This window comes from Gavia stellata, chromosome 1 (assembly GCF_030936135.1).
Source record: "Gavia stellata isolate bGavSte3 chromosome 1, bGavSte3.hap2, whole genome shotgun sequence".
Taxonomy (NCBI): domain Eukaryota; kingdom Metazoa; phylum Chordata; class Aves; order Gaviiformes; family Gaviidae; genus Gavia; species Gavia stellata.
Genome location: NC_082594.1, coordinates 29,037,737 through 29,051,423, shown reverse-complemented (window position 1 = coordinate 29,051,423; position 13,687 = coordinate 29,037,737). Strand labels below are relative to the sequence as shown.

At 35.8% G+C, this 13,687-nt stretch overlaps 1 protein-coding gene across 2 annotated transcripts in view; it reads right to left on the bottom strand.

The window, feature by feature from the left end:
- Positions 1-13,687, bottom strand: part of COG6 (component of oligomeric golgi complex 6) — a 57,049-nt gene that overhangs the window by 28,468 nt on the left and 14,894 nt on the right. For both annotated transcript variants that reach the window (XM_059835657.1, XM_059835662.1), the window contains exons 5-11: positions 12,270-12,381; positions 10,172-10,254; positions 9,863-9,933; positions 8,572-8,665; positions 4,735-4,863; positions 4,531-4,622; positions 183-247 (exon numbers count right to left, since the gene is read on the bottom strand). In XM_059835657.1, coding sequence (XP_059691640.1) covers positions 183-247; positions 4,531-4,622; positions 4,735-4,863; positions 8,572-8,665; positions 9,863-9,933; positions 10,172-10,254; positions 12,270-12,381 — 646 coding nt within the window. The remainder of the gene's footprint in view (positions 1-182; positions 248-4,530; positions 4,623-4,734; positions 4,864-8,571; positions 8,666-9,862; positions 9,934-10,171; positions 10,255-12,269; positions 12,382-13,687) is intronic.

Below are 13,687 nucleotides of genomic sequence, written 5' to 3'. Positions count from 1 at the left end.
ACCACATATCTATGAACTATGGAATTTTTAATTTTTAAGGGGTTTATGATTCTCAAAGGTGAGAACCTAACTCTTAAACAAGGGTGATGAAAATATATTGTAGAGGTGGGGACAGAGGTTCTGGAAAAACATGACAGAACAGTAGTTATTTTTAGAATGCTAAGGAAAAGAAAATACTTCACCTTCAGAGGCCTGCAGACACCTTCTGTGATGTGACCAACTACTTCTTGAATATTTTCTTCCACACCTACAGTTAATGCAAACACATGCTAAGATTATGCAAATATAATCCTCTTTTCCTCAAGACTATAAAACAAACAAATAAATGTAGGAGCTACTCCTCCATAAAAAGCATTATGAACTGCATATTCTCTTCTCCACAAGACTACTTTACACCCCCACTGAACTTCAAATCCAGCCATTAAGAAATAGGTGCATGACAAACCAGAGTCCTGGAGAGTCATTACCTTATGCTATGCAATTGCTTCCTAGCACAACATAGTGCCTGGGGATTTGAGGGAGAAAGAACAATGGGAAGAATATATGGTCTAGCAAGAAACTGACACAGTAAGGCTCAATATCAGCACTTCATGAAACTAAACAGAAAAAAGGCCAGTGAGATGCTCAAGGAGCAACAGTACATACCATTTTGAAAGGCCTGAACACCAAATACATGTGTCTGTCAGCATTCGATACTGACGTGCTCATAGCGTTGTTACAAATTAAATCACATATGTACCTCCACATTGACGTGTGCCGCAGCATTAGCAAATGCTTCCTCCCCAGCAGCAATTGAAACTCATCTTTCACAGTACTATATACAAAAGAGAATATTGCCCTATCTTATCATGGAACACAAATGAATTGTTGCATGGCAACCGGTACTGTCATAAATCAATCAAACTGAAAGCAACAGATCTTCAAGCTCTCACTTCAGTAACAACTCAGAATAGATTTATGGAGACAGCAATACTTTAATTCTAATTTAAAACTTGTCAACAGGAGTTCATCTTCAGATGGGACCCATGCAATGAACAGTAAACAAACTGACTGTGACTTGTGATAGAAATCAGGTGACCCGAAGCTATATTTTGCAGATCTTATTTCAGACTAAAAGAGATTACCTCCGAGAGTAAAAAATATAAAAGATCAGAGATCTGTGCCAATGTCTCTTTACACCAAGATACATGAAAAGCCACATAAGCAGAAATAACTACATTCAGTGTGGTGGCTGTAAGAATTTCAGCATACTAAATTGGTAAGGTAATAAAAATATGTTTATGTATTTGAGTAATGATATCAAGGAAGAAAGCAAGATTACAAACCTCAAGATGTATGGTCTGTTATGTAATGGCTAGCTCCCAGATACACCCGAAAAACTTACACATTTTTTAGCAGGAACAGTCACACTCTTACTGTTCATCAATATAACAAGGACCTAGCACATTATCTGCCATAGTATATCTAAACCAGATTGACTTAACAACAAGTTCTCGGGTATGAAAGTTTCAGCTGCAAAAATATACAAGTTCAAATACCAAAGGACATGGAAATACAATCTTGACGTATCGCATGCTTGCGCCTTCACATATATTTTCATGTCCAATTAGAATCTTTTAGATTCAGCAAACAGTAAAAAGAAACCTTCCAGCACAATGCGCTTGTAACTGTTGCAAGTATTAGTATGTCACGCTGACATAAAAGAATTATGGAATAAACAATTCTTAGAGACCCAAAAATCACTTTTAGAAAACAGTTCATTACTGAAGATACACTTCTGGCTGCCTGCTACACCACATAGCATTTTTCTCTATGTATCCTTCTATAAGGAGAGATCTTTCTTGGACTTCGTTTGGCTTCTACTCTCCAGCTGGGTTCCTGTAACTCCATGAAAAATGGGTTTCTACTGCTTCTCTTAAACAGAATACCTGCAATTCTCTCTTCAAGTGCAAGATCTCTGTAAGACTGGAAGGCTCCTGTTAGCAGAATACCTAAGCTCCAAAGAAGAGAACCAGGTGCTTTATCCTTAGTCAGTACAATGCAAAATAGTTAAACTTTTCTGAATGTTTTTCAGTGCTTAAAATTTTAATAGCATTTTTGATTAGATTAATTTTAAACAGTTAACATTTGCAGCCTAAAATTTTAAAACTTCTTAAGAGCTATTCTTGAATACTTGATTATGGGCTACAGAGTTTGCTCTCATTAAAGGCTTTTTTTTAAGAAGAGAAGAGAAGTTTTTGTGTAGCTACAATTTACCACGTTCTCCATAGTCCTGAAATTGCACAGAGCTTATAGGAGAATTTAAACAGAAATCTGAACTCAGAACAGAGATGCCTGAATTAAAATAATAAAACCAGTTCCATCTGCAAAAAGCTACTCAAGTTGAAATTAAAGTTAAAACATTTGACTGAGCTATGGTAGGGAGAGATCCATCTCGCCTAACTTTAGACCCCCGATTAGGTGTCTTAGCTATACTAGTTGCTTGGGCTCCCTCTATAGGGAACAGAAAAAAACCCAAACAGTTGTGATTAGTTTCCAGAAATGCTTACATTAGATCTAACTTTTCTTGGGAAGATTTGCCCTCTGAAAAAGCAAATCTCTGTCGTTACCTATAACTGCAAATAAACAAGATGTCCACTTTTTAAATGGCTAAGTGAAATTAACTCAATCTCTTCTGTAGCCTGCGCAACCAGATACCTGCAGACTGTACGACAGTAGAGGGAATTCAACTTGAACCTCGCAGTACCATAGACACTGTACTCACTGATCAGCCACTACCAACTCAGGATCTGTATTTATATAAAGCATATAATCTCAAGGTACTTCATGAGGCTGCACTTTGCATAAATGGCTCTTGTTAAACCCAGTGGTATCCCATTAAGTACTGTTTTGTCTTACAGATCTCATTGCATAACCATCCTTGTCGTCAAAAAGATTTCCCAAAGATGCAGAGGAATAGTTAACGGACAGCATCTCCCAGGCTTTGTTGCTCCCACTATGAAGCTAAGAATCCCTCTTTTCATTTCTTGAAATCTGCACAACAATGATGGCAAACCCATTTCTGGAGAGCTTAGGAAAACATATTTTTGCCTCAGACAGAACTACTGAATCTCTTGTTTATACTAGTCTCTTGGGAAAAAAAGTTTTGGCCTCGTGGGTTTTTTTTGAAATTTTTTCCCCAAAACATTTACATTCTCTGTATTCTCAAATAGTTTACTCTGTCCTATGGCTGAAATGCTCTAAATATATCTAATAATGTGGTCATAGCATCTCAGCCTGACTTTCTGCCAGAAGGCCAAGGGATTTAGCAGTTAAATAAAGCACTGCACAAGGAGGTGGGAGAATTTCAGAACAGAGTGCAAGCCTGGGTAGCAGCAATAGCACAATCAACAGCAGAACCAGATACAGTAACAACCTCCACGTGGCCAGCTTTTCCTGAAGGACTCTCCAATTACAGCAGAAGCATCAGATAGTCATCAACAAATAATTGCCATATCATCTTCTCTACCATACAACCATCGTGAGGCCTGCTTTCCTGTCCCCCTGACATACTGTCAGTAAATAATATTAAATTCACTTCTATAGTAAGCTGTAACTGTAGTTAAAAAACAACAACATTCCTCCAGTTTGATTTACAACAGTTCCTAAACAGCCTCCTTGCTCATATGCCGCTAATTAGGAAAGCCAATTAATACTTCCAGCAGTAAGGAAAATGAGAATGCGTATTACCTTCAAATCCCACAGCAGAACTCAAATAAGACATACAGTCTGAAGAGTTCACCACATACAGATCAAATGCCAGTTCTTACACCGCGTTTGTTACAACTGAGTACACATGCTTCATTTATTAAGTCTTTGTCTGAAGCTATGGAGGCAAATCATACTACAGCTTCTACATGTCAAAGGTCTTAAAAGTATAGGTCCAATGTCCTTAAAAGAGCAAAGGGGCTGAAGAATAAGCATGAAAATCTGTAGTTCTGCTAATGAAGGAGAGCTTTGATATTAAAAAAAGCTTCACGTGTCTATAAGCGGCCTACTTTGACCTCCATAAACCTATAATGATGTTACATGACAGAATAAAATTCCATTTTACTTGTAGCATAGAAGGAAGAGAATTATAGGAAGAAGAAATTATATTTAAAAAATTTACTAAACAAATCAGCAAGACATAACAGGAATCCTCAACACATCAATAAGCAACCCTATGACAGTGTTTTCAGAGAGGTATGTATTCATATACATTAGAGACAATTTTTGAACTCTCAACTACAGCCTAAAATGCCTCTTTGTAAATTTAGTCTAAATCTATTACAAGCACAGTAAAACAGAAAGAGTGCATTTTGAAATACTCTTCTTCATTAAGGGCTTTCTTCTGGCAAAATGCAACCGCCAGCTATTTGGAAATTATTCCCAGGAAAATCTAAGCTTAGACTCTCATAACTGAAGCGCAGCCTAAGAAATTAATCATGCCTTATGACTTATCACAGACTTACTTTCTATCACTTCCCAATTTATGTTTTAAAGTACTACCTTGAATAGTTACAAGCTTTAACATAGCTTCTAGGTGTTCTTTTTCAGAAGCTGTAGCTTGATGCAGCCAGGCCAGCATGTCCCCTACATACCTAAATAAAGACAGAAATTTCTGTGTAAATCAGCAGTTTATGGTGTCAGGGATTCAAAGTACCAACAGGCAAAAGAAGGATTATTTCATATGCATTCTTGCTAGTACAGTACCTCAGAGGATCGTGGGAGTGCATTTCAATAGGGCGGGGAGTACCTCCCAGACCGCCTCTAGTAAGAGCATCTATAAAGCCACGGACTACAGCACTCCTCCTAGCTGTTCCAAACTCATCCAAAGTGTATCTGTTATTGAAACATGAAAATGGTAAAACAGTTTGCCTCTTCACAGTTCATTACCTTAACTTTACAGTTAATACGAGTAACCATTTTTATAGTTCTAGAAATCTTGCATCAATGCTTCTGCTATGAAGCATTCAAAGCTGTCTGATTTTCTTGACTCCTCTAAACAGATACTAAAGATAACTTTTCCTTGACCCTCCCATTCCCTTACCCCACACAAATAAAGAAATAAATGAAAAATCACCTTTTCCATTTTTGTACATATAAGCATGTATTGACAGATCTAGGACTCCTGTTCACATGTGGTCCAGCTGACTGACGGAAGCAGCAACTTACTGCACTGCAACACAAGGCTTTCTCCTTCTTCTTCTTCTTCTAGGCCACCACATGATTAGTAGCAAAAAAATTTTTTTCATTTGATAGTTTTTCACTGGTTTTAATCAAATGAGTCTTAGTTAGATATTTAATGGATGGACAATTACAGCCCACAGCGCATAATCTCAAATGGCCTGCTGGTAGTAGAGGAGGTACCAAGAACATACACACGGCTCATTTTTGGAGCAGGCTACCTTCCTGTTCAGGCTGAAGCACGACAGCCAGTAAAGAATGGGAAATGAGCACTGCTAACATCCCTATTACATCTGCTTAGAAACAGGATTTTCACAAGCCATGGAACACTTCTATTTTTTTGAAAAACTGAATTTAAGTATTTTGAACAAAACACATAAATTACTAAGGAGAAAAAGAAAAAAAAAAACCACATGACAGTTTATTTTTCCAATATAATTGAAGAAATGCCAAAGAGTAAGCATGGTGTCACCTACCAGTGACACCCAGCAGCTGAACAGATATAATAATAATAATAAGAATAAGCATGTTACTCACTGACTGAAGTTAAATGAGTACTGCGTTCACAATTAAACAGATATGGAGAACAAAATACAAAAGAAAATAATGCACTGTTTCAAATATGTTCCAAGTTAAGTTCAATTAGAATTCTATTATGCTATAAAAAGTCCAAGGGATCCTTCAGTTTTGCTCTTTTCTGTCTACATTATTATTTGAGAGGGGTGGAAAAAAGCACACTGAAGAATCCTGAAATTTCTGTTTAAATCTTTTTCTTCATACACTGTACTTGTTAAGTCAGAGAGTAAATATCTGATATTAAAAAAATAAAAGGCTAATGAAAAAAGACTTTAATAAATTACTGTTTACAAAAATTATGCAATTAAAAGTGGAAGAGATCTGGGATCTGCTAACTACCTACAGTCCAGGAGTAGCAGAGTTGCAGTGAAAACTCTCAAGTCCTTGTAGAAACCAGCTAAGCCTTTTTTTTCCCCCTCCAATAAACAGCTATATAGTAAATCATTACAAACACAGCAGCAAAACAGATCGTGTGATCTTGTTAGTAGTTTAGAAAACAGCATTTAATAATGATAATTTTGTTTTAAAAAGAAAAAGAAAACTACTAATTTTCCTTTTGCTCTCAGTAGAACAAGGTATAACTATGACAAAATCCTGCACCTTAAAAATATTCAGTAATAACTATTATTTAGACTAGAAACACAGTATTTACTACTATGTTATTGCACATACTCACGTCAGGGGAAGAAAACAACATTTGGATTCTTTTCAACCCAGCTTCAATTTTTAAAAAACCCAGTGAAGTAATGATCACTGGGGGGAGGGGGGGAGAAAGGACGTGGAGAAAAAACTTTGAAAATCAGAGTGGAGGATGGAAGAGGAACACGGCTTTGAGCTATGACACCACGTATTTTCTACAAAACAGTTTTCAATTTTTCTGTTAGAACCAGGAAGTGAAAACCAAACTGAAATGTTTATTTCAGATCCCTACTGACTGCTGTTCCCAAAAGTCCATCCATGGTGCAATCTTTCTGACACCTTAAGTTAACAAGACATAAGTCAATATAAGAAAACAAGAATTTGTAGTTTTGTTTCTAAACTCCTGCCCTTCTCCATCTTACTCACTTTCACCCAATCAAATCACAATCTTTATCAGATGCAAGGGCAGTGATTTGGAAGAAAAGTGTTTAGTTCACACATCAGTGCTTATATGCATAAAACCAATAACAATTTAAAATTACTTTCTTCTACGACACAATTTTTACATTTTGAACTCAGCAGTTTGTTATGTACTAAAGGTATACTAAAATTTTTGGAAGGAGATAAACTATATCTTGAGGTTTAAAATGTAAAACATCAGTACTGCAATTTTGACAATACTGCTGTAGCAAGTAGTTAAGCATGATAATCTATGATGAGAGACATATGGCTGCATATTCTACAGTAATGTTTATTTTTGCCTTTTTGGCAGAAAAAAAGTCCTACCTACCAAGTTCTACCTTTGGTAATACTCGTATTGCTGTTTGTGAGAGAGATGTCAGAAGAAAAATAAAGTCTCTTTTGCAGATTCATTTTAAATTGTCCAGCTGTGGGTTTATACAGAAGATGGAGGTTTTTTCCATTGATGTTAAGAAAGCAAAACAATGGTTTTATGATGTTTGAAAATAACATAATTTAACAAAATATTTATTACAGAAGATATAAACTGTATGTATAAAGAATCCTATAAAATGTTGTGAACACAGTTGTGACTGATCCTTTGCAGCTGTGAAAGAGTGCCTAGAGGAGAGAATGCCAGAAAGGACTGCAGTCCCCAGCTATGGCCCTATGTACTGCAGTGCACTGCATGCAACAGCTGGGGAGGTCAAGTGACACCATCTCTCCCTCAAATTAACTAGCAGAACTGACTGAAGCATGTTGATATGTGCATTCTCTCTCATACCGACAGAATTTTTAAGGTCCACTAGCACAATGCATTTTCCCCCATGAACTGCTCCATAGAGATCTACAGTGTCGCGTAGCCCTACCTTCGCATGTTTGACACTCTTAAAAACAAGGCCAGCCTTTGCAAGAGTGCCTAGTACTCTGCTGTCCTGGATGCCTGTGGCTAAAAGTAATTTGCAACAGTTGCAAAATGTGATGAATGCATTTTTCAAAAAAGCCTAAAAAGCAAAGAAGTGTAAGTACCACTTCTTCAGGTATGGCCACCCCAATTAAAACCGTTCTTACAGTGCCACCTCGTGGTTAAGTTGTCTCTACTAACTACCATTTAACTTAGTTAAACAAGTCCTTCCTTCAGCAAATTCTGAGCAAGAACTAGAGAGTAGTGTATTTTTTATATATATAAGTACCCCTACGCTTTAGAGGCCCATACGTAGTAGATTTTTTTTAACAGATTATTATATAACTCAAAATAGAAGAAATTCTTACTATCAGGAGCACTTTAGTAAAAGCTAATTAGCCTTTATCAATTTTTTACTTTGGAAATTTAAATGAGACAATCACATGCTTTGGACAGCACTTTTTTCTTCAGAAAAACCCTACAAGAGCAGCAGAAATTCACAATTCATTAGATTAAAATCAAAACAGTCTGACATTTTACTTTAATTAGAAACCAGTAAATTTGAAAAAGTCCAGTGACATTTACTGTACCATAATTATGTCAAAAAGACTTCTGAAATTTAAAGTTGAAATATGTTCGGGGGTTTTTGTGGGTTTTTTTTGTTTTTTAAATGTGACAGAAGACTAAATTGCCACCTTCCTTGGCACTGTGATTCATGCCCATCTTTAAATCTTATAGGTTGAAATACTCATTTCTGTTCAACATAATCACGAACATTTACTTACTTATACAGGACAGGTCTATCTTGTAAGGCTTCCATGGCTTGAGCAAGAACTGGAGAAACATCACATGATTCTTGCGTCAAAGTCCTGCATTCATCTATAAAATATCAACACAGATAAAAGTGCATTCTTTACACTGTAATACCTTTTATAACAAGCTGTCAAACAAGAAAATGAGTCAAAACCGCAAAGGTTTTGATTTTTAATTGAAGCCTTCAGAATATGCTACCTGGCCTCGTTCGTGTTAATGTAATTAACTTTCCCCATAAGCAGTTCTTCACTGTAAAATGGATGTCCATCACAAATCTCAACAATAATAAAAATTAAAGGAACCTTAGTATCTGGTTGCACCCACGTGCATATGTTAAATCATTCAATCACCAGAATTCTGTCAGGCTCCTTTATAACTGTTTACCACATTCCAGGTAAACTACTAAGAAAAAAGTGAGCAAGTATTTAAGCAAGCTGGGGGTTTGTTTTGTTTCTTGGAGTTTTTTTGTTTGTTTTTTGGTTTTTCTTTCCTTTAATCACATTATATAATCTTGTATAGTCCATACAAGAATGTGGAAATCATATAAACTAAATCAAACACTGGCATGAAAATGATGAAGGTTCATTAGCGTGAAACCACAATCATCATCTGGGGCTCCAGCACCCACTGAAGAATAGCTAACAAATGTAATATTGCATTGCAGCAGCTTTTTTTTCCACAAGCCCTCCTGTCAACGTCTTGGGAGAAGAGGGAAGTAATACAAAAGCATCTACATTTTACACTATCAAGATGTTACAACGAACACTGACGCTTGGATCCAGAGGACATATGTGAAAAAATAATCGCCTACTATAATTCAAAAGAGCATTATGATAAAATAAGGCTTTTTTTTTCCTTTTTTAAAGGTAATAAGCCACTCCTCACACTAAACTAGATCTTACTACCATATTGTCAAAAACAAGAATTTCCCTGTGACCTGCAAGAAAATGAAATGCAATACACTTAAAAATTTGTTTAGACTATCAAACTGTAGTAGTTGTTCTCTGTGGAAAACCATCTGAAAATACAAACAAATAACACAGTTTTACAAACAGAGATGAGATATGCCCAAAAAAGGAAAGAATCTCCAAATAACCATTGGTTCACAAAAGCTAGCTTTTAGACAAACCTTTCACTAAGAAGGAAACCCAAAGCCTTGTTAATGAACCTTGAAAAGGGTTTTTGCTGGGTTCAATTCACATCAAGGAATTAAAGGAATCATCATAATAATATTCATAAACATAAAAACATTCTTAGTCCTACTTTGAGTCCATCTGTAAAGTCGTTCATAAGATGTCTCTTGCAGTAAAGCCATCTGTTCCATAATTTCCAAGCTACAAGACAAAAAGATTTTATTTGCAAATACTATTTTAGGTAGTACTAGCAAAGGCATGTACAAACCAAATAAAACATACCATTATTAAAATTCTGAAAATTTAGAAATATGTTACTATTCTTTGGGTTTTTGTGAAATACTCTGTATAGTCATATGAAGTAAAGAATAAGACTTTGCGGTAACTTCTGCTTTTAACGAGTAAATGGTTATCTTGCACTCATTTAAGTAGCACTCACCCCGCCCTTTGCTGATTTGTCCGGAGGAGAATCTTGACATCATCATGAATTTGCTTTACTCTTCCCAAAGCCTTGAAAAAATCCTAAATCAAATTAGAAAAAAAAAAAAAAAAAAAAAAGCCGTGTTTAAAAGCAGTAACTTCTCATTCAAATCTCTAGCACTCTATATTCCCCATTTCAATTCTATATTTATGTTCCTTGCAGGTCTGTGTTCCAAGTGCTGCTTTTAAAATACAAGCACCCCTCCGCCACCTCTCACCTTTCATTCCACCTTAAGAGCCTTAGGATTTTTTTCTTTCCCATTGCATCACACCCTTCTTCCACCAAAAAAAAAAAAAAAAAAATAGCAGCAGCAAGGATGTGTTTTTAACCTGTCTTTAACCTGTAGCATGTGTGTGTTTTACATTTATTACTTAAGACTTTGGGGAGATCTTGAGGACATTACTATGCATTCCATCATCTTCTCCCCATTAATGTTAGCAACTATAATGAGCTAACTGAAACATTATAAAGTACAATGATTACACGTTGATACTTTTTGTTGTCATATAATGGGGTAACAATTTCTAAGAAAAATCAAACATTTGCAATAGACTAGACTAAGGTTTTCCAGGACAATCATTCCCCCCTGAATAACTCAACAGCAGCAATGAAGAAAAAAAAAACCTAGAAGACACGAACATATGGCCAAAAAGGTTATTTTGTTACTGGTTTAGAGAGCAAATGGATATCCACTAACATTTTTAAGCACATGTCTTATTATGAAGTCTTCTTTTGAACTTCATGGAGGAGACCAGCAAATTCAGATGAAACTGTTATATCTTTTGTGACTTGAACACAGTTTGCTTCAGGAAAGTGGTTTCATTCTGGCTCAAGTCAGACAAAATATACATATTCTAAGTGAAGCAGGACACTGATTTAACCTACTGCCTTGCATCAACTGTGTTGAAGATCACGTTTATAAAAACCCACATCACTCTTCCTTCAGGAAAAAACCATTAAAAAATTGCCAGAACAGAAGCCTGACTAAAAATGTTTTAAGCATGCTGGCTGACTCTATCATAGGGGAAAAGCACAAACATGATTTTACTGAAGTCTGCCATTTCAGTACCACAACTATGATTGTATCTCAGTAACTTCTGCACATTTTTTAGACAGATCAAAGTATCAAAAGGACTAAACCTCATTCTGCTGCAAACCAAGCACTGAATAAATGGCACAGAGTTGCTGTCATTGTTCCCTGCAACATGTGCTTTTTAGAAACCTGAATGTTCTTTCATGGTAATAGCTGGTACAAAAGCATACAGCAATTACTCAAGTGCACAATCATTTAACACATTCCACTTATGCTTTCATTAGCACTGTTTATGTTTATCTGTTCCATGTCTTTAATAATGCTTTAACTGCAAACAGGATGCCTGTGGAAACAAGATAGTATGTCTCAGCAGGTAGTCTACATTTAAGTGAAGGTTTCTATGCAACTACAATAATAAAAATCTATTAAGTGTACTCAATTCTCTCATTATTCAGTTTGCTTTTACTGCAGAACAATGTGCCTTCTTATTCAAACCATAAACATACTCAAAACCTTATTTTGGAAAGTGGCTAAAAGTGGATCAGCACCTAATATCTTCATCAACCAAATAATAATGAGGGAAAGTCTCAGCTTATATTGTTTCAAGTCACTGAATACCTATATACATGCATATGCAAAATGCACACACACATGCATAAGGGTGGTACTACATATTACTGAAGCAAATTTCTCATTTGCCTTATTTGAGTGTGACGAAGTTTTAAAACATCTTCACTGAAAATTCAGACTTCATAAAGGTCTTTTTTAAGTGTAGAACCACATGATAGCTCATTTGCCTCTTAAACTCATTACACAAACTAGAATTTAATGTTGATTTTCCTTCTTGTTATTGAATCTTTCATCACACATTTCAAACTCATCAGAAATTCACCATCCTGTTAAAAGGTACATTCCTCCATAAAAAATTAAATTACAAAATGATAATAAGATCTCATGTACAATTCATCTAGGACGCTTCTACATTTTAGTTCAGGGCAAAGCTTTTAATGTTCATTGAGCTACCTCAGTAATTGGCTCATCTTTCGTGCCTCGAAGGAGGTTCATTTCATCCAGCGTCAGTTGGAATTTTGCTATGAATGCATCTGCAACTTGTGCTTTCATTTCCAGTCTCTGACTGTAATAAAACAAAGTGAAGAGGACATTACCTTTTTATGCTTATCTCAGATTTATTTTGCATATTCATACTTTTGAAAATACAATTAGGATTAAGAATAGGTGCTATTAAATTCTAATAGTACATTCTTATCATCAAACGCTTGAGTTGCATCTTCACATACAATTTTCTATTAAGCTTACGCAGATTACTCAGTAAAGACAATATAAAGGTAAGTTAGCACATTTGAAAACTAGTAAGTTCTTTAAAAAAATATTCCTTTAGCATTTGTATCACAAGTTATCTAATCCAGATACCTTGCTTGTACAGCCATAATGCTTGCAGTTATTTCCTTTCAAATTCATCAAGGAAAGAATGGGGTTTCAGCTCTTGTTTTCAGAGAAACACAAAAAGCCGTTAGCACCCAAAATGAGAAAATGATCATTAGATTAATCTACTTTTCTGTAGAACAGATCCATTTCTTTTTAACAACATACAGTTGGGATACAAATTTACTAATCTCACAAGCAATCAAAACATAATGGCTAATTTGCTTGTTGATTACCCTTTCTGAAATAAACACAGGAGGGATGCAATATGCAAACGCCATCTCGTGGGCAGCATCTTTTTGCACGTTTTGTTACACACCTTACAACCACAGAAGGACCCAAATGAATATAGTTTTATTCCACAGGAGGGACTGGAATTCCTGTAGCAATGGAAAAATTGCTCAAACTGTGGTTTGAGCACACAGCATTCCAGGAAATAAAGACTACTTTTTCAGGACATTGAGAAGACACTACTTCGTTATTTGTAGAAGAACAAGGCTCAGTTACTTTAAGACCATTTCAGCTTCCAATGTAATTACTGCTAGATAAATGCACTGTTATTATAGGGTGGTAAGACAGGCAAGAACACTTCTAATCCTGACTGCAATAATTAAATTTCCTTGCAAGATCAAAGCTTGAAAAGTAAGCTTTTGCTTACTTATTTACCACTTCTCTACTATCCAGCTAGCGTCTGGACTGCATTCAGCTGTAAGAAGCACGGAAAACTGGCTTCCCTTCTGTAGACATGGATGGCCTCCCCATCCTGCAGTTCCACAAACTCTTTTAGAGATGAGATGAAAAGTTGCGCAGTTGTCAGCGCTCTATCATACTGAACAGTGAGAAGGGAATATAAAATCCAACAGTGTTTTAACAGTAAAATTTATGAAAATCAAAGGGGAAAGCAACCCAGTACTTGTAAGTTACACAGAAAACACCTAAGCAAAAAGGAAAACCCAAACCTCATATGCTTTAATACATCTTTTACTGGTAAGTCAGGT